The sequence below is a fragment of the Crocuta crocuta genome, unplaced genomic scaffold (genome assembly GCF_008692635.1).
Source record: "Crocuta crocuta isolate KB4526 unplaced genomic scaffold, BGI_CrCroc_1.0 scaffold127, whole genome shotgun sequence".
NCBI classification, from domain to species: Eukaryota; Metazoa; Chordata; class Mammalia; order Carnivora; family Hyaenidae; genus Crocuta; species Crocuta crocuta.
This window is the reverse complement of record NW_027532008.1, coordinates 2927217-2947727: the sequence shown is the minus strand read 5'-3', so window position 1 is coordinate 2947727 and position 20511 is coordinate 2927217. Positions and strand designations below refer to the sequence as shown.

General features: G+C 50.7%; 2 protein-coding genes across 3 annotated transcripts; both read right to left on the bottom strand.

The window, feature by feature from the left end:
- GPN2 (GPN-loop GTPase 2) lies at nucleotides 1-11992 on the bottom strand. Of its 2 annotated transcripts, none has more exons than XM_077775750.1 (5): nucleotides 11433-11992; nucleotides 10698-10854; nucleotides 8201-8361; nucleotides 7054-7184; nucleotides 1-2469 (listed from the first exon to the last, which is right to left on the bottom strand). In XM_077775750.1, the coding sequence occupies exons 1-5, from the start codon at nucleotides 11841-11843 to the stop codon at nucleotides 2397-2399; spliced, it is 933 nt and encodes a 310-aa protein (XP_077631876.1). In that variant the 5' UTR covers nucleotides 11844-11992; the 3' UTR covers nucleotides 1-2396. The 2 variants fall into 2 exon arrangements, with proteins under 2 accessions (XP_077631876.1, XP_077631877.1); XM_077775751.1 differs by having other exon boundaries at nucleotides 11502-11992.
- A 199-nt stretch (nucleotides 11993-12191) lies between these two features.
- On the bottom strand, nucleotides 12192-19553 carry GPATCH3 (G-patch domain containing 3). The gene is made up of 7 exons (XM_077775773.1): nucleotides 19109-19553; nucleotides 16830-17254; nucleotides 15269-15443; nucleotides 14670-14729; nucleotides 13721-13842; nucleotides 13457-13584; nucleotides 12192-12933 (listed from the first exon to the last, which is right to left on the bottom strand). Exons 1-7 carry the CDS (start codon nucleotides 19542-19544, stop codon nucleotides 12717-12719), a joined length of 1563 nt encoding a protein of 520 aa, XP_077631899.1. The 5' UTR covers nucleotides 19545-19553; the 3' UTR covers nucleotides 12192-12716.
- Between the last annotated feature and the right edge of the window lie 958 nt (nucleotides 19554-20511).

The following is a 20511-nucleotide window of genomic DNA, read 5'->3' as shown; positions in this document are numbered from 1 at the left end:
TATATTTAAACGTTTGGATATAAAATTTATTACAGATTACAAATGTTTTATTATTTATGTTATGGGATTATGGATGACTTGACTTTTCATTTTCCAACCCCTCCCACCACGGCAGGGAAACAGAAAACCATTTTGCCATCAGAAGGTGAACAGAGGTACCTTTCCTGGAGGGGAAAACACCTCCTTGCTGTCACAACAAGACCTGAAAATTCCGTTTTGGATGACTTCCATTTTTCTCCACTCCATGACTGCAGAGAATAAACGCTCAGAGTGCTTGGATGTGAGGCCATAAAGTTCAAATGACACCTTCCTTGCAGCTGGTTTGCTATGGCCAAGAGCCAGGGTGATGGGGCAAGCATCAGAGCCCCTGACCACAGCTACCAGTCCTATGTTCAAATCCAGCATCCACCCTCACACCCTATCTGATGAGCGATTTGTCCAGTGACCTGGGCGTCAAGATTCCTGGATTCCAGGCCCCACAGGTGACTCACAGCCATCCCTAGGCTGGGCCTCCTGGCCTCAGTTTCCCTGGCTTGCTGTTGATACTCCCCACCTACTGTAGGGTGTTAATAGGGGTGCGGTGCTTTGAACTTCTCAGATGAAAGAGGCTGGGGACGCAGCACCTAGTAATTATCCCCTACGTGGCCAGGCGTGGGAGCAGAGGTTGGCTGCTTTCGTACTCTTCCAGCTAGAGGAGCCTCCTCACAGCCCCTCACTCTTCTGCCTTCTGCTCTGACTCCTCAAGTTGGGAAGTAAAGCTCCATCACCCCCATCTCAATGCCACTTCGGAACAGATTCTCCTAAGCTGAATTCTCCGACTGTCCAAACCACCAGTGACTTGTCTTCCCCTTGATTTATGATTCAATAATAGTCTACAAGGTGTTTAAATATATCCCCCTGATTGGCCACAGATCCTGTGAGAGAAGCGCCATGGCTTTTCTCCATTAAGAATTCACAATGAATTCGGAGGAACTTAACGGAGGACCGTGAGGGAGAAGAAGGGGGGAAATAGTGGGGGAGAGGGAGGGAGGCAAACCATGAGAGACTCTTGAATTCTGAGAACAAACTGAGGACTGATGGGTGTGGGGGGAGGGGAAGGAGGAGATGGGCATGGAGGAGGGCACTTGTGGGGATGAGCACTGGGTGTTATATGGAAACCAACTTGACAATAAACTTAAAAAAAAAAAGAATTCACAGTGAAGAAGTCAGCAAAGGAGCGCCTGGGTGGCTAGGTAGGTCAAGCATCTGACTCTAGATTTCAGCTCAGGTCATGAGCTCCTCCCGGTTCAGGAATCCGAGCCGCACAGCGGCCTCTGTCCTGGCAGCGTGGAACCTGCTTGGGATTCGCTCTCTCTCTCTCTCTGGCCCTCCCCAGCTCACTCTCTCTCTCTTTCAAAGTAAACAAATAAACCTAAAAAAAAAAGAATAGTCAACAAAGCGGACAAGACAGCCAGACTGACCAAAGTTCAAACTCATCTGTTTCCTCATCATAAAATGGGCTTTCTAATACTCTGTCTTGTCCAGATCTCCGGGCGCTGCTGTGAGACCCCCATGAGAACCAGGTGTGTGGAAGCACCTTGTGAAATGCCAAGCCCTTCTCTCGTGTTAACAGGACTGAGTGTCTGCAAAGAGGACTTCTGGCACAACTGCCATCCATCCCCTGCTGCCTCCAGGCTGTGACTGCAAAAAAAATAAGCCTGGACTGCCACCTATTGGTTGAAAACATGAATTACATGCAACCAGTTGCAGGAAAAGCCAATGGAGCAACTCCATCACTTCCAACCTCCGGTCACACTCCTGACGAGGTCGTGTTGTGTACTTACTATTTTTCTTTAAACGACTCACGTTTCACAATGTCAAAGTAAACTTTTAATAACTGGTATAAATGGAAAACTCGCTAACCCTTGCCAAAAAGGACTAAAATCATAAAATAAATACCACGAACACGAAACACTCCGATCTGCTAGGGAGCGTCCCCTGTGGGAGCTCAGGCTCCAGGCTCCCTGCTAAAACCGCGAATTTACAAAATCACCCGACTGGAGACTGTCAGTCCTGTGCTTTGGTGGAAACGACGTCCTGTATAAAGAAAGAGGCCTCTTCTAAAAGAAGGTCCCATAACCTTGTTCTTCTGGCTCAACTCTCTGGGCCTGGATGGTTGAGGAAAGCTTGGAAGTCACAAAGAGTAGAAAGTAAACTCTCGTATCTGTACCATATCCCATCATAGCGGGGCTGGCGCTGAGTTCCTGGCAACGGCAACCACCGACGGTGCGGTGAGCGCTCTGCCTGGTTGGAAGATCGCTCTCGATCAGAGTCGGCCGGGCTGTCCGCTGCCGTGGCAGCTGCCTCTTTCTCCAGTGCTGGGTTCTGCTTCTTGCTCTGCAGAGCCCAGCTCGCTGCTACAGCCGCATGGCTTCCTGCTCCACTGACTGGTCGGAGGGTGCCAGGTACCTCTCCTGGATGCCCAGGGTGCTGAGAGGGGGTGTCAAGGCTGGTAGCGTGGGCAAGGGTGGGGAACTGGGCTGGGCAGGAGCTGACCTGTGCTGATGCCGGCGCTAGAACTCTGTCTTGGCGGACTGCTCCCATTCCTCCCCCTTTCCCACCATTACAGCTCCAGGCAACACGGCCCAGCTGGGTCTGAGAGGCCCCTCAAAACATCCAGACCCTGGCGCCTGGCTGGCTCAGTCGGCGGAGCGTCTGACTTTGGCTCAGGTGATGATCTCACAGTTTGTGGGTTCAAGTCCCGTGTCAGGCTCTGTGTTGTCATCAAAGAGGCCTCTGTCCCCTTCTCTCTGCCCCCCTACCCCCGCACATGATTTCTCTCTCTCAAAAATAAACAAACACTGGGGTGCCTGGGTGGCTCAGTCGGTTGGGTGTGACTTTGGCTCAGGTCAGGATCTCACCTTTTGTGGGTTTGAGCCCCGTGTGGGGCTCTGTGCTGACAGCTCAGAGCCTGGAGCCTGCTTCAGAGTCTCTCTCTCTCTCTCTCTCTCTCTCTCTCTCTCTCTCTTTNCCTCCCCTGCTCATGCTGTCTCTCTCTCTCTCTCTCCTAGAAATGAATAAAAACATTAAAAAAAAAATGAATAAACATTAAAAAAATTTAAAAAAAAACAACAAAAACATTAAACAAGCAAGAAATCCAGACCCAAATGCTCCCGTATTTGTCTCTTCCCCACACTGCTGAGGGTCAAGGGCCCAGACGGACTAACCCTGCAGCTGTGTTAGGTCACATGCTCACAGCTAGGCCGCCAGGGGGTTGAATCCTGCTTCTGCCACATCCTTTTTTCTCGTCCGTAGAACAGAGTCATTGTGAGGATCAAGTGAGACAATACGAAGTGCCTAGTACAGCACCTAGTACACAGCAGGTGCTCACTAAGTGTTTCCAACTTCTCTTCCGCCATGGGAGGGAACTCAAGAGACTCAAACAACTAATTTCTGCGGGAGCGGGAAGGATGCTAATCGGACTCGTGGAGAAAAAGGCTGTGCTGCGGCTGAGGGAGCACCGCGAGGCTAGCCCGACGTCTGGGTGTGGGTCTGAGGATGTGGCCGTTGAACACGGAAGGACGGCCACCATGGCTCTTCTACTAGGTGACTCCCGTGTCAGAAACTGAGGTTCTACAACCAGGGAGACTGAGGTTGGAACTGTCCTTCCAGCACATCCTGGGAGAAGGACCTCCCAGCCCCAGCTGCCTCATCTATCAGAAGGGACTGAAGGGCGCCTGGGTGACTCAGTTAGTGAAGCATCCGACTCTGGATTTCAGCTCAGGTCCTGATCTCACAGTTCCTGGGTTCGAGCCTGCATCAGGCTCTGCGCTGACAGTGCAGATACTTGGGAAGGACACACACACACACACACTCTCTCTCTCTCTCTCTCAAAATAAATGATCTTAAGGAAAAAAAAAAAAGACGGGACTAAAGGAAGATTAAATGAGATTCTGCCAGCAGATATGAAGTCCACTAAATGATGTTCAGGGTACGGACTTTCTTTCCCATCTCTTTTTTTTTATTTTTTAATATTTTTATTTATTTCTAGGAGAGAGAGAGAGGAGAGACAGCTTGAGTAGGGGAGGCTCAGAGAGAGAGGGAGTCACAGACCGAAACAGGCTCCAGGCTCTGAGCTGGCAGTCAGCACAGAGCCCGACGCGGGGCTTGAACCCACGAACCGCGAGATCATGATCTAAGCGAAAGTCGGACGCTTAACTGACTAAGCCACCCAGGCGCTCCTCTTTCCCATCTCTTATGGATCCAGCCACCAAAATCCATCTCACCCCTACTCAAGGGACTCTGGACCTGTGCCCCGTCCCCCTCTCTTTTCCTCAAGAAATAATGCCTTGTTCCAGTGCAAGTCGGCCCTGAGATTCGCTCAGGAGGAGTGAGGTCCACCTCGCTTGACGTGAAATAACCTCAAACTTGCCTTGTCTCCACCTGGAGTCCACATTCCTGAGGACACGTGAGGCCCTGCATTGTCTGTGACCGTCTGTCTGGCCCGATCACTGTCTTCAGCCAAAGCCCTGCCCTGCCCACGAGTCGTGCTATTCCACCTGTAACTCGCCACACGTGCCTCAACCTCGAACTGCCATGCCTTTGTACATACTACGGTCTTGGCCTGGAATTCCCTTTCCCTCTTCATCAGTCAGCCGAGCTCACCCTCACTTTAAGAGAACACAACTCCAGTGTCACCACCTCCGTGAAGCTTCCTGGACCCACCCACTCCTCGGCAGAGCTGATTTTTCCCTTCTTTATACCAATCCTTAATGATCTTTCTCTAAAAATGTTTATTTATTTTGAGTGCACTCTGAGTGTGCTCGGGGGAGGGACAGAGAGAGAGGGAGCGAGAGAATCCTAAGCAGGCTTTGTGCTGGCAGCACAGAGCCCGACGTGGGACTCGATCCCGTGAATCGGGAGACGGTGACCTGAGCTGAAACCAAGAGTCAGACGCTCAACTGACTGAGCCACCCAGGTGCCCCAATCCTTAATGATCTTAGACATGGAATGAATTTGAACCTTAAGAGGATTAGGGTAGGGGGCAGAATCTAAAATCAGCACAAATAGGGGAACCTGGGTGTTTAAGTGTCAGTTAAATGTCCCAACTCTCGATTTCAGCTCAGGTCATATCTCATGGTTCATGTGATCGAGCCGAGCTCAGAGCCTGCTTGGGATTCTCTCTCCTCTCTCTCTGCCACTCCCCCCACTCTCTCTCTCAAAATAAATAAACTTAAAAAAAATTTTTTAAACAAAAAACAAAAAACCTAAAATCAGCACAAATGCATATGGTTAAAAATACCCTTGAAAAGGGCGCCTGGGTGGCTCAGTCGGTTAAGCATCCGACTTCAGCTCAGGTCAGATCTCACAGTTCGTGGGTTCGAGCCCCGCATCAGGCTCTGTGCTGACAGACAGCTCAGAGCCTGAAGCCTGTTTCGGATTCTGTGTCTCCCTCTCTCTCTGACCCTCCCCTGCTCACGCCGCCTCTCTCTCTCTCAGAAATAAATTAAAAAAAAAAAGTACCCTTGAAAATTCCTTAAATCATCTATCAAAAAGTATACCGTTTTATAAACAGAATCTTGCACAACATGTATGAATGCATCAAGCAACGCACGGCATACAAAGAAAATTCAGCACTACCGAAACTGCCCCTTCACGTTTTTGCTGAGCACATGCAGTTGAACTTGCCGACATTAACCGCAAGTGTGAGGCAGCATCTCAACCCCTTCATCGAGCACTGTGCACTCTACCACCACCATTTATAACTTGTCTGGTTCCCTGTGAGCTCTGCTTCCCACTTGTGAAAGGGCCGGACACAGAGCAGAAGGTACCGGCTGGAATTATCTTCCTCCACACCAAGGACTCTGGAGCCCCCGTCGTCTCCGGCATGCTGTGTCAGGGTCAAACCTCTGAAACTACCCTAACAGGCCTGCATTTCCATCCTGCTTCACCCGCGGCCTCGGTGACCCGAGGAGACACCAACACATGACCTTAGCTCCATCCCATTGGTCACTAATCCAGCTCCAGCTCCGGAGGTCTAGCTGCCTCCCAGACAGCGCTGGCTGCCCCACGGTCCCCTCAAACACGGCACATCTGCCAGCGCCCATCCCTGCCACGCGTGTGAGAAACTTGCCCTCTTCCCTTCCTCTTCCTGCGTCAGTGACTAACAGAACGGCCCATACCTGGGTATGAGCCAGAAGCCTGGGAGTCTAACTTCTGCTGTACCCCCATCTATTCCCATAACCACCCAGTCACTGACTCTGGAAGTCCATCTCCTTTTATCCAATCCATACCCTTCTTTCCATTCTCACCACTAACATTTCATCTCTTCTCATCTACAGATTGTAAACACTCTTGCGCCTCCACTCATATCCCTAAACGCAATTCTGCATTCGGAGGGCCTTTAAAAAAATATACACCTGGGGGTGGCAGGGCCGCTCAGTTGGTTAAACGTCCGACTTCAGCTCAGGTCGTGATCTCACTGTTCATGAGTTCAAGCCCCGCATCAGGCTCTGAGCCTGGAGCCTGCTTCGGATTCTGTGTCTCCCTCTTTCTCCTCCCCTCTCCTGCTCACACTCTTTCTCTCAAAAATAAACATACGTTAAAAAAAAAAATTAAATAAAAGAAGTGTAGGTGATCATGTCACGCCCTGCACAGCCGTGCTGCGCTGGTTCCCACTGCCCACCCACAAGCTGAAGTCCACGCTCCTTAGCAGGGCATGCGAGCCCCCCCGCTGTCAGCCCTGCCTCCTGCCCCTGCACCCCTACTTCCCCCTTTCCCTTTCATGGTCAGGACAAGAAACAAACCAAACCCCTTGCATCTCTCTCTCCCAAATGACCGATGCCCTTTCATTTCCTCGCATCTGTATTTGCTGCTCCTTCTGATCAGTATCCTCCCTTGCCCTCAGGTACAACCGACACCGAGCCTTCTAAGGGACCAGTCTTTGCACCTGAGAGATAGTCACCAGGGAGCCCCACTGTTCAGCATGAAATCAGTCCTCTACAAGGGACGTGGCCACTCCGGAGCCCAGGTCTCCCCCATGGCTGTGACCAAGAGGCTAGAGAGCAAGGATACGAGGAGAAATGGAAGTCAGCTCCCACTGCAGCGGACATCATGGCCTCGAGGCTTCGCTGCTCTTGGACCCCGAAGCAGTAGCCATTGGCTTTATCCACAGCCTGTAGGACCCGCTGGACACTCTCCTTGTCCTGGACAGGGAGGGAAGAAACAGCCTTGTGAGTGAAACAGAGGTATGTGGAACGGAGGACGCGTCAAAGTGCCTGCAGCCTCCAAACATCCCTTTCAACCTTGCCTCGTGCGGCTTCTGTGCCTGGAGTAGTTCCCCACGTCCCCAGAGGCCTGGCTACATCCCATCTTTCCTGACCACAACCCACCCAAATCAGAACAGATAAGCTCCTCTTATGCACACCCATAGTCCCCTGGGCCTATCCTAGTATAGCTCTAATCCCACCATCTTACTTTTGACAAGTTATTAACTCATCTGCCTCCTCTATTTGACTGTGTGCCCAATGAGGTCAGGGACTTATCTGGGGAGGCATCCTCAGTGCCGGACATCGTACTTAGCTAACTTAGGCACCCAATAAATATGCATACAATCTGTTTGCTCATTCACATAAAAGTAATACATCCATACATCACATGACAGGAAGGAAAGACCAAAATACTGCATGTACAAGTCCTTAGCCTAATGCCTAGCACAGAAAGCCTTCAATAAGTGGTAGTTGTTGTGATTAATATTGTAGAGTTCATCTTCTCATTTCAGAGAAGAAAAGCATGGTATTACACAGGAAACAGATAAGTTTGCCCAAGTCCATGCACTGGGGTTGGGGACTACTTTGCAAAGTCAACAGGTGGGTACCCCTCCCGAAGGAGGTTGAGAGACCCATCTTTGGCTTTGGTCAAGTCCCTTGCTAGCCACTTTCTGAAATCACCCATGTTCACACGGGTGAGGGGACATGTGTAGAGAGAACTCAGCAATACAGAGTAGACAGCGCCAATGTTTGGTCTATTCTCTTTATTGGAATTCTGCCCCTGGGAGCCACTTCCTCTAAGAAAAGGAAACCAAGGGGAACTGGATGATAGTTGGACCCAGGACAAAGACCACTGTTTGGGCCCTCAAAGCCTCCTGTACCCTTAGCTTGATGAAGTCCGAGGCACAGTCAGAGCCGAGAGGCAAGGGAAGAGGCCTCTTAGTCCCTCGTACCTGGATGTTGAGAGGGATGAAGGAGACCAGGCTATAGTCTTCAATGAGCTGCACCAGTTTCTCATTGAGCTGACGGTAGTGGCGGAAGAAGGGGTCGGAAGCCAGGTGGTCGAGTAGGTAGGAGAGGTCCAGGACTTCTGTGTAGTAGTCCAGGTTGAAGGCTAAGGAGAGAAACTGATGTTCAGGAGCAAATGACATCAGGCTGAAAGACCCAAGGACAGGAACCATATTTCCTTCCCTTCTTCCTTTTGTCTTCACTCATTCATTCATTCAACAAATATTTGTCAAGGCAGTGAAATGAAGTTACTTAGGAAAAAAATACTTGGTTTTGCCCACTGGCTCTGCCACACAGTAGGGATATGGAACTGCCGTGAGGATTAAATGCTATAAATCCCAACGTCTGGTATAGAGAAGCACTTGCTCAATGGTAACAAATAACGTATCAAATGTGTGCCAAGAGTAGCCCTTGGTCCCTGCCTCATGGAGCTCACAGTCGGTAGTAACCCCTGGACCTGGCACATGTGCTATGACTCCAGCAGGGTGGCTCTTGGATAAATCACTTTCCCTTCTGGGCCAGTTCCTTCTTAATGGAAAATGAGGATATCAGACTAGATGACTCGGAGTTCTATGAATACAAACTTCCCCTAAGAAAAGGAAACTGGGCTTCCCTGCACTGTCCATTTCTGCCAAGAAAACCTCAATCAGCTGGGCTATTCGACTGGTCTGTCCCACAGTGAGCTAAGGCAATCATGCTGTTGGGACGGCGGACTCACTCCCTGCATTCTGGCTGTGTTCCAATCAGAAATGGACACCCCCTGCCTGCAAGGAATACGGTCCCAGACATTCCAATAAACTCCTTGGACTGCCTGACAGGTACATTTCTCCCCAGGAATTAAGCAGTTGGAGCCAGGTGCACATGGGTTTAGATTTCATCTCAGTTTAACATCTTAGCTGTGTGATTGACCTTGGGCTATTCATGTAATTTCTCTGGGCCTCAATGGCCTCATCTGGTTTGCACGACAGTCTTCTGTAAGGATGACTGCCAAGAGTCAGAGCTAGAAAGGTCAAGGACCACCAAGTGGGTACCTGGGCTGCAGGTCACGAAGGATGAGGAGAGGGGCGTGGGAAGACTGCAAATCTGAGCTTTGACAGATCAGAGCTTCTGGGCTTACTGAGAGATGGACCAGGACTCTGGGCTGAGGTGGCCGCTTCAAGGTGCTGACATCTTTCCACGTCCCGACTGGCAGCCAGCAGGCCTCCCCGTCCCTGGACAATGCCCTGACACATCGTGACCCCAACAACCTTTCTTCCTATTCACTGCTGGTCATTTCAGCTTTTCTTCTCTAGGTTCCTTTGTGGCTGGAGGTGCTATTTAGGGGGCTAATGCCCCCAGCTCAGGAGAGCACTAATTTTGCAGGAAAAAAATGCTGGCCATGAGGCCCCTAGGCAACTTCCCTGCCTTGTGCCAGCCTGCTTCTCGAGAACCTCAATCTTTCCCACCCTGACTAAGGCACCTCTATGTGTCCACTGGCTCAGTCAGAAACCTCAGTTATCCTTTTTAAAAAGGATTTTCATTTTCATTTATTTATTTTTTAGACAGAAAAAGAGAGCATATGTGAGTAGGGGAGAGGGGCAGCGGGAAAGAGAGAGAATCCCAAGCAGGCACCATGGTCAGGGCAGAGCCTGACGAAGGGCTCCATTCCATGACCCCGGGAACATGAGCTGAGCCAAAATCAAGAGTCAGACACTTAACCGACTGAGCTACCAAGGCACCCTCAAGTCATCCTTAATTCCTCAGTCTTCACATCCAATCCACCAACAAACCCTATTTCTTGAGCAAGTCCTGGATTGATTTATTTCTCTCCATTCCCACTACCACTGCTTAGGCTGCTGCAAAAAACCTCCTTAACGATCTCTGTTTGTATTCTTGCTCACTCTAATTCATTCTCCACCAAACAGCCACAATGATGTTCTTAATTCATGCTATTTCCTTGCTTAATATTCATCACTGGCTTTCCCCAGAGTGTCAACAGTACAGGTTCTAGCCCCGGCCCACCAAGCTGACCTCATTTCCTACCACCCTTCCCTGACTGCTACCTCAGCTACTCTGGGCTTCCTCCCCTCCCCCCACTTTTTCCTTAAACACAAAAACTCTTTCCCGAAGGGCCTTTCCTCCTATTGGTCCCTCTGCCTAGAACAGTTCAGCCTTGGCTGGCTCCTTCTCACCATTCAGATCTCATCTCAAATAGCGCTCGTTCAACTCACTCCCAACCAATCGCTTGAATTCCTTTGCAGTACATATCACCATCTATAGCTCTCTTGTCCCCCAAATTCTGAACAATATCTAGCATGCAGAGTGTGCACAAAATAAACAGGCAGGAGTCAGGACCTGCCTGTGGCTATGATCACCATGCCATGCATGGTACCTGGAGACAGCTCCCTTGAGCTGAGAGGTTTCCTTTCCTACTCCCTGCTTGCCCAGAACAGAAGCTCTCACCCAGCTTCCCATAGTGCTCAATGAGGTCCATCTTGGAGAGCAGGTTGACATGAGGCAGCTCCACATGCAGCATCGTGGCCAGAGAGGTACACAGTACTGAAATGAACTTGGCCGGGTCTGTGCAGTAATGAGAATCCACCAGGTGGACAGCAGTCAGCTGGAAGGGGAGGAAGAGACAGGGTGAGTGGTCTGCGGAGGCAGGAAACATCAGGGCTTATGTCTTTCTCAGGAGACTGAGGACTTCTGAGGACAGAGTACAAGGCTTCCCCATTTGTTTCTTCCTGCTTCTGCTCCATTCTAATAGCTACACTCATTTCCTTCTGCCAGGAGATATGGGGCATTATTCCTTACAAGGTGCCTTGCACCAAGCCTCCCAGTGGGCAGCGAGCTCCATTCTGATTGCATCTGACTCGATCTCATTTACTTTTGCCCACCAAGTCATAAGAACAATCACCATGCTACTTTCTACATGGCCCTTTCCATACTTCTAACAATCCCAAATTGGGTGCTAGTACATCCATTCTGCAGATGAGAAAACTGGGGTTCCGAGAGAGAAACCGACTTACCCAGGACCACACAGCGAGTCAGTGGCAGAGCCTGAATTCGAACTCACACCAGTTTTACTCCAAAGCGACTCGGCCCCTACCTCGCTGTGTGACATGGGGGCGTGGTATCTGTCCTCCCTGTCTCAGTTCCTCCACCTGCAAAAGGAGCCTGTTCGACCCCAAGACGCACCCTGAGGTCCCACTGCGCCATCTGTGAGAAGATGTTACGCAGGGCGCCGTGGTGCGTGCAGAGCTCCACCTGGCCTGGGCAGTCGAAGAGGAAGTAGTGGCCACGGAGGGGATCTAGCTTGGCCCGCAGCCAGTCCAGGTTGGCCTCCAGGTACTCCATGCAGTAGAGCAGGCCGCCGTTGGGCCCCAGCCGCAGCGCGTCCATCACGTCGCCCAGCCCCACCAGCTCTCCCACGTCCACAGCGCACTCGTACGGCAGCCCCTCGTTGGCCGGGTCCAGGTTCACCACCGCCACGCGCCGGCCCAGCGCGCGCAGGAACTCACTCATGCCCAGGCAGTACGTGGTCTTCCCTGAGCCAGGCGGGCCGATCACCGCCTGCCCAAAGGCCGTGGTCGGGGCGGCCCCCGCCATAGGCCGTACGCAGCCCCGCGCGGAACAGGTGAGCTCTGCAGACACACAAGCCGAAGGGGACGGGATCTCCGACTTGCACTTAGACCCCACGGTCACCGCAGGAGTAACCGCTGATACCCGCGCACTGCGAGAGGACCAGAGCCCGACTTCCGGACGACGTCGGAAACGGCGGGAGCTCCAAGAGGAAGTCCCGCCCCCAAGATGACGGCGCGGCTTGACGCCTAGGGGCGTGGCGACGCAGAGCGTTTCTCCTCGGGGCTTGGGCTCCTCCAGCGGGTTTGGGTGGGGGGAACTGTAGCCCAGGCTTTCCCGACTTTACTTCGGCCCAAATTAGAAGATAAAGAGAAATCGGGTAGTCAACTTCTTTATTCTCCCGTTAGGTCGCAGACCCGGGCCACCACCTCGCGACCTTTCCCTTGTCCGGTCCTAACCAGTCAAGGGTGGAGGCGATGGACGGCTTGCCCCCATATCATCCCTTCCCAGCAAGCACCAGGAGCCCTCCTCTCCTCTTCCAGCTCCATTTCCCCCTCTTTCTGACCTTTGCAGCGAACCCCCCAACGAAGGTTGTGGTGACAACTTCAGTCAATCCAGCTGTTCAGGTACTGGGGGAGGCGGCATGGGCAAGCCCAAACAGGGACTTGGATAGGAGACCGAGAGGTCATTTGGCTGTATTAATTAAAAGAGGATAGGGGGCGTTTGGTAAAAATGTCCTTGAGGTAGAAGAGCCAGAAGGCAAGTTCAGAACAGAGCCCCCTGAACAAGCCTCGCAGATTGCCGGTCCCAGAGTTCCTCCCGCCGTGGCGGGACTTAAGGCCAAGGCAGAGGGCTGCCATTTGTGCCCTTATGAGTGATACTAAGGAAGGCCCGAATCTGTCATTCGTGCTCTGAGGGGTTGTCCAAGGCACAGCTGGAACTCCTCACAAATGCCACATCTGCCCGAAACTTCATGCTGGTGGGTGGCTGGCGTCGCAGCAGTGACTCCCCCTGGTCTTGGGGTAGGGGCTCATCATAGACGGTGGAGATGAGCCCCAAGCCAGTTCCACGGGGTCTCTTCAGTTGCCCGAATGGCTGTAGCTTCTCTCCATGGTACCTGCACGGAGGGGGAAAAAGGGCTCAGACTGAGAGGGCTGCTCTCAAACTCCAATAAAGGGTTGGGAAAAGACAGAGAAGTAGCTACTACTTCTGGTTTGTCTGGTTTGTCCCAAAGACTGAGCCTTTAAATTTGGATCTTTGCTCCTCAGTCCCCTTATCTATCCAGTGACAGGCCAGCAACCAGAGGTCTCACACATTGCCTTCATCTTAAATAATACACAGAGTTTAGAACAAACTGTCACCATTCTGTGACTTACAGGGACTCCCTAATGGCAATCAAGTCCAAATTCCTCAGACCAGGGGGTATGACTCCCGCAGGAGATCACTGATCCTGTCAAGACTTAGAGCTTGATCTAAAAAAAAAAAATAGTGCCAAACCTATCTTTTCCTTCTAATTCTGCTTTGAAGCTCATCCTCTAGGAGTCTGCAAGACACATTCCAAAACCAGAGGGAAGGGGGAAACCAGGGTACAGATGAAAGCCTAGCTTGGGCCCCCAGGAAAACCCCTTGGCCATACTCACCCTAATCCATGCTTGCATCTAGGGTGCTGGCCATCACTATCCAGGGCCTCAGGCACCCCTGAACACTGGCTGCCCAGACCCTTGCCCTCAGTCCAGCCCTGCTGCTCCATCACCTTTCGTCCAATGCCCTGTGGGGGGAAGGGAGAAGACTCAAGAGATGGGGCTCTTGGGGAGGGGGGAGGGCAGGGAGGTGGTGGTGGTGGCAGGAGGAATGGAGATAGAGAGGGAAAAGAGAAGGGTCAATGGGCCAGACACAGTGCTTACCTTGGTGTGGCGCTCAAAGGTGCCCACTTGGCATTTGATCACAGAGCCATCCTCCTGGCCATCACGGAGTCTCCGTTCCAGACGCATTTGGACAGAGTCTCGGGCATCCTTGTCTCCACCATCTGAGGAGGCAGAGCTCAGTTTGTAGAAGGGTCTCTCTCAGCAGAAAGGGGAGGAATCAGGTTTCTAGGACACCTTCACAAGATTTACGTATTCCTCTTCATGGTGTTATTATTTTACTATTCTCTCTCTCATTAGACTGGAGGCTCACCAAAAGTGGGAACCCTGGTTTTCCCATCTTACAGATGAGGAAACTGGTGCAGAAGTCATAGAGTCATAAGATAAGAAACAGAATTAGAACTCTGGTCTTTCCCTCCTACCCCAGTGTCTCCCCAAACTCTCCCAGGTCATTTCTGACTCCAGAATCTAAATTCTTTTTTTTTTTAATTTTAATCTTTTTTGTTGTTTATTTATTTTTAGAGAGAGACAGTGGGGAGGAGCAGAGAAAGGAAGACAGAGAATCCGAAGGAGGCTCTGTGCTGACAGCAGAGAGCCCCACGTGGGGCTCGGAACTCACAAACTGCAAGATCACAACCTGAGCCAAGGTTGGATGCTTAACCAACTGAGCCACCCAGGCGCCCCTCCAGAATCTAAATTCTTAACCCGAGCCCAAACACCTCACCCTCCCATTCTACCAGGGCTTGCCCACCAGAACCAGAGCCTCCTGAGGGCTCACCCCACATCTTTCCTCCACAAAGGAAAAAGGCTCTGCCTATAACTAGCATCTAATGCATGCAACTGGAGATGACTTGAGAGAGGAGTCCGCTCGGTGGGCTACCCCAGGGGAACTGGTCCTGTCTCAGCCTCTGCTAAGCAAGCCTAGGAGAGTGTCCTTGCAAGGCCAGGGCACCAGTCCCACCTCCCCACACTGCAGTCGCTGGCCCAGTACCTCTGTCGTAGTACACGCTCATGTCCACATCCCAGTCATCGGCTGTCTGTTCATCAAAGTCTGCAGATAAAAAGCATCAGAGAGTAAACTAAGGATTCACAGTTCTGTTGAGAGTTAATCTAGACTTAGACATGTTCTAGAACTTGGGGTTTTTTTTATGTTTATTTATTTCTTTTGAGAGACAGCAAGAGTGAGTGCACACGAGTGGGGCAGAGAGAGAAGGGAGAGAGACAGAAAATCCCCAGGAGACCCTGCGATCCCACGAACCATGAGATCATGACCTGAGCCAAAATCAAGAATCGCACGTTCAACTGACTGAGCCACTCAGCTGCCCCTAGAACTTGCGGGTTTTGATTATTTTTTAAAATTTCTCCTCTGGAGGGTCTTTCAGAATTTGCAGGGGCGGAGGGCATTTTTTTTCTCCATTCCACGAACCCCCCACCCCTAAAAAGGATGACTGGTCTCTCATATACAGTCAAGGTAAGCCTCTTCTCCAGCCCTGTATTTGGCCTCAAACCGCAGAATCCTAATGTGGAGCGGAGAGCCCTGCATGGATGCAGCAGGGATCACTCCTGCCCTTGCCTGGATGCCAGCATTACCTCCTTCCTCCTCCTGCCAGAACTGGGCATCAGTGTAGAACACCAGGCCGGAGCCGCCCTTCTCCCACTTGAGCTCGATTTCCTCCTCAAAGAGCCGCTCGGTGGTACGTTCCTGCCTGGTCACGTCCTCGTGCAGCGCCTCATGACGCTCCCACTCCTCGCCACGGTCATCATCCTTGGAGAAGGTGGACAGAAGTGACCTGCATGCCCGCAAGGAGGGCAGCTCAGGGCACAGGAGGCTCCATTCCTTCAAATTTCTCTTAGAAGCAGCACGTCTTTGGCCCTTGAAGCCTTGCTCAACATATCTCTCCATCCCCTGTGTCACAACATACTTGGCACCTTCCCCCAGGCCCAACTCACTCTTCTCCTGTGCTGCTGGCCATGTTGTTCCCCCTGCTGGGAACACCTGCCCTCCTCTCCCACCACTGTCTCTTCACCTGGTCAGTCCTCATCCCTCAAGCTCTACAGCCCATGTGAACTTGGCCACGGCACTCTCGCTGGTCTCCAAACTCCTCAGTTTAGAGGTAATCAGCACACACTATTTAGGCCTCTATATATAATGTCATAAAGAAAGAAGGGACAATAACTAATACCTATTGTCTACTGTGTGTCAGGCCCTTCTCATAACTTAGCTCCCTTAATCACCCCAACAGCCCTGCGAGGTTGAGTACCATCATTCCCATTCTACTGATGAGGAAACCTGGGCTCAGAGGAGGCTCTTCTAGGGCAGGAAATGGATCTTGGAATGCCTCTGGAGTCCTGCGCTAGCCTATGTGAACAGCTGCTTGCCTAGACTTGCGGAATGGTAGGATGACTCCTGGCTTGAAATCTTGGGGGCTCCTGTCCTAGTTAAACCCCAAGAAGCCCCAGGAATCACTGCTGTCGAGCAGGCGCTGGGAACAGTCCAGAGAGGACTACACTAAGGATGTGGTACAGATGTTAGCAGCTCTGGGGTAGTGGTTTGAAGACAAATGAATTATTCTTTTTACCCAGGGTATGCACACGCAAAAAAGTTTCCCCCCAAAGCACACCTTTCCTAATTTGATGGATGAACAACCAAACTTGAAGAGGTAGAAGAAATGTCTATCTCATTGATAAAATTAGAGTGGAGGATGGTGTTCAAGCCACAGACTCAAGGTCAGAAAACAGATGTGACTTCTCAGCCACATGATGAAAAGCACACAGAGGCTAGACAAGCAGCAAAGGGGACCAAGTTCACACTGCACATCTCTCTAATTCCTTAGATGATTTTCTCTCTTGGTCAGTATGTTTTCATCTATGAAAAGGACCCTCCTTACAATTCTTCTAAGAGGATGCAAAGAAGACCCCTTTGAGAATATTCTGATAAGAATTCTGACCCCTCTCCTCAAAGAAAAGTGTATTTGCAAGTGCAAATGCACTTTTATATTCAACTGCAGGGAGTTCTAACTCTTTGGAACCCTCCTGAGGAAACGCCCCTCTCCCCGGATTAGAACTATTGTGATCTACAACTGAAGAGTGGTTATGGATGGCCTTACCTCTCTAAGCCGTCAGCAAAGACAGGGTAGTTTGCTGTACTCACGTCATCTGAGCGTGACTCTTCCTCCTCCTCCTTTTCCCCTTCCTCCGCTGGCTCTCCACAGGAGCTGGCTGGTAGGTCCGCTAGGCAGCTTCCTTGGGGTATTTCCTCGCCTTCCTCCGTGTACACAAGGTCTTCCTGCTCCACGGTCTCTGAGTCCTCATACTTGAAGGGTACATTGCCATAGCGCCGGGAAGAGCCTGTCTTGGGGAACTGGAGCTGCAGCTGGGTGATGATCCGAGGGGGTAGGCGGCAGGCCCGGATCAATTCCAAAAAGACCCGCAGAGGAGTCCCCACATTTCCATTGGGCATCAGCACTGGTGGGTTCAGCTCCGGCAGTTGCTTCAGGTCAGCGAGAGTAAAGGCCTCCTTCTGAGCTTTCTGACTCTGCAGCTCCTTGCGTGTTTTGAAAGGAAAGGAGCCCAAACCTTGGAAAGCAGAGGGAAGAACGGCTCTTGAAACCTAGAAGCCTCCAGCAACGCTTGAGCCAGGAATTGGTTCAAATCTTTTAGCCTGATGCTCTTCCTCCCTTTCATACTTTTCCAGAGCAGCCTCCTCCATTCCCTGACCAGAACCACCTAAAAATTTCATGCCATTTCTCAGCACCTCAGCTGAGCACACAAGTTTCTTTGAGATCTGGTTCCTGTTGACTTTTTCATTCTCAACCACCACCAACCCCCACTCCCTGCACATCCTCAAGCCATGTGCTTCAACCATACCAAACAATTTGACACGCCCTGAAAGTTCCATGGACTTCCACATCTCTGGGTCTTTGCAAATGACATTTACTTTGAACACCATTCCTTCCTACAAACTCCTGTTTATCTTTCAGGTTCAGATGAAAAGCCACATTTCCTGATCCCTCTAGGAGATCAGTTTGTCCCCCCTCTGTCATCTCATAACACTTGCTGATAAAGAGCATAGGTTCTGGGGCAATATACCTGGGTTTGTACTGTGACCCTGCAGCAATATGCTTGGGTTTGTACTGAGACTCTGCCACTTCCTAGCTCTGTAACCTTGGGCAAGTAACACACCTTCTGTATCCCTCAGCATCCTCACCGATAAAAGGGTAACAATAGCCTCTACCTTATAGATTGTTGTGAGGAGTCAATAAGAAAATGAAAGGCTTAGAGCAGTGCCTAGTAAGTACACAGCAAATGTTAACAATAAGAATGCCATCTCTGTGCCAGTTACTTTTTTACAGATCCGTTTTCCTCTCTGAATCCTGAGCACAGACATGTCTGTTTTCTGCACACCAGCTAGAGTCACACTGGAGGAGCATATAAGCTAGATTTGTTGAACGAATGAATTAGAGGACTCTGCACTGTTTTCTGCTCCCCATCAAAGTGACTTCCCTTGAAAATGGGAGCTGTCAAGGGGCGCCTGGGTGGTTCAGTCGGTTAAGTGTCTGACTTTGGCTCAGGTCATGAGCCCACGGTTCGTGGGTTCAAGCCCCGCATCGGGCTCTGTGCTGACTGCCAGCTCAGAGCCTGGAGCCTGTTTCAGATTCTGTGTCTCCGTCTCTCTCTGACCCTCCCCTGCTCACGCTCTCTCTCTCTCTCTCAGAAATAAATAAAACATTAAAAACAACATGTTTCATATAAAAAAAAGAAAGAAAGAAAGAAAATGGGAGCTGTCCAGAGAAAAGAGACTGTCTTTTCATTTGCATCTTACCAAGAGAGGGCTGGGGAGGAAACAACAAAGAATGTAATAAAAGACAAGAAGAGGGGAGCCTGGGTGGCTCAGTCGGTTAAGTGTCCCACTTTGGCTCAGGTCATGATCTCATGGTTCGTGGGTTCGATCCCCGCTTCCGGCTCTGTGCTGACAGCTAGCTCAAGCCTGGAGCCTGCTTGGGATTCTGTGTCTCCCTCTCTCTCTGATCCTCCCCTGCTCACACTGCCCCTTCTCTCTCTCAGAATTAAACAAACAAACAAACAAACAAAAAAGAAGAGGATTAGAAACCTCATTTCCCTTGTTTTCCTTCTGTGGCAGTGCAATATCAACCTCTCAGGAAAAAAAAAGGTATCAGAAGAAATGTAATAAATTGGAAAATGAAGGGTCATCCAAAAGGCCTCTTTCCGTACCGCCGCTCCCCCCACCCCAACCTGACACCCAGTCCTAGTTAAATTAACACGGAATTGAGGCTGAAACTCTGTCCGGAAATGACCTAAACTCTTTAAGAGTCTGATCATCAGAGTCCTGACTTATCCCTATCATCCCTCACGAAAGGTGTCTCCGTTCCAGGGCTGGTAGGCTTGGTCTATAATCTTCCCCGCCGGTACCTGATGCCTCAGTAGGTAGTCGAAGTCTGCGGATGAAACAACGACCCGGCAACAAAGTCCCCTGAGAATCTACCCACCGGCGGCCCGAGTACATGCGAAGAACCTGCTGGGCCTGAGCTGTCCCCCGTACCGAGATGACGCAGCAGCAGGTACGGGTCTGGGCGGGAGCAGAGTCCGGGCTGGAAAGAGTGCGGGCATCGGCGACTAAAGTCTGGGCAGGAACCTGGCCCGTAGGAGTTAGGGCAGAGTCTGGAGAAGCCTGGGAAGGAGCCCGCTCAGGCCGATGCCGGTAGTGGAAACACAGGAAACCGCAACCGCGCTGTTCTCGGAACTGGCTAAAGTAGTTCCGGAGCTGGGCAGAGCGCAAACCAGAGGGAATGCCGCTCACTATTAAGTATACCGTGGCCTCCTCCTCTACCTCGCTGGGCACCGCCATCTTGGGTTGTCACATGAACGGCTGGATCCGACTCTCGCGAGACTATCACGGAGCGAGGCTTCCGTGGTGCAACGATGCGTAACGGGTGACTGGTCCACCAGCTGGTGGTTGAGGAGCCGAGCAAGCGCGGGTTTTCGGGTCGGTTACCCTCAGAGAGAAGCCGGCGATGATGAAAACACTCACTTCGGAAATGTGTTTACAGATCTCTTTCCTAAGGCTCTAATGATGATAAAATTAGAAGCCTCAGGGAGGGTCAGCTTTTAAGATTTTTTTGGTTGTTGGGGATTTCCCACACTTAATCTTAGTTCTCAGTTTAGAAACTTTTTAATGGTTCATTCATTTATACTGCTCAAGCATATTCATGCACTCCCACACCTCTCTAAGAAAGATAATCCAAATGAAGAGTGGACTGAAGACATTTCACAGAAAGAAGCACGTCCAATTAACATTGAAAATGCCTCATTCTCAATAATCAAGGAAATCAAGGGAGACCCACTTAACATCCACCAGATTGGCAAAAAAATTTTTAATCCTGGTATTGGTGGTAGTGTAGAGTAACTGGATCTCCCATCCACTGCTGTGGATGGTAAACTAGTACAACCACTTTGGAAAATATGACACCCAGTAGAAGTGAAGCTACCCATATTCCGCTTCTCTATATATACTTAAAAGAAATTCTCGCATATGTCTCTGCATCGGCAATGTTGAGCCTCACCCAGCCCTATGATCCTGGAAAACAGTAAAGGTTAAGAAACCCGATCTTCCCCTTTTTTGTGTTCTAGAACACAGCTTACTGCAAGGAAACAAGCTTCCGTATATGACTTAGATAAAACTCATGGGTGCTCCCTTGTTTACGAATGTATGTCAAGGTTAGTCACAGACTCCAAATTCCAATTCGCTGCCTTGTAAACGCGTAGATGAACTGCTTGTCCCCACTGATCAATCAGAACAAAATGCTTGTTAACCA

Coding starts and splice junctions, on each gene's coding strand:
- GPN2 (XM_077775750.1), bottom strand. CDS start 11,843: ATGGCGGGGGCCGCCCCGACCACGGCCTTTGGGCAGGCGGTGATCGGC. Junction 10,855..11,432: donor TGGCGCAGTGGGACCTCAGG/GTGCGTCTTGGG, acceptor CTCCCCTTCCAG/CTGACTGCTGTCCACCTGGT. Junction 8,362..10,697: donor TGAGCACTATGGGAAGCTGG/GTGAGAGCTTCT, acceptor TTCTCTCCTTAG/CCTTCAACCTGGACTACTAC.
- GPATCH3 (XM_077775773.1), bottom strand. CDS start 19,544: ATGGCGGTGCCCAGCGAGGTAGAGGAGGAGGCCACGGTATACTTAATA. Junction 13,585..13,720: donor CCTTTGAGCGCCACACCAAG/GTAAGCACTGTG, acceptor TTCCCCCCACAG/GGCATTGGACGAAAGGTGAT. Junction 12,934..13,456: donor AGATGCAAGCATGGATTAGG/GTGAGTATGGCC, acceptor CCCTCCGTGCAG/GTACCATGGAGAGAAGCTAC.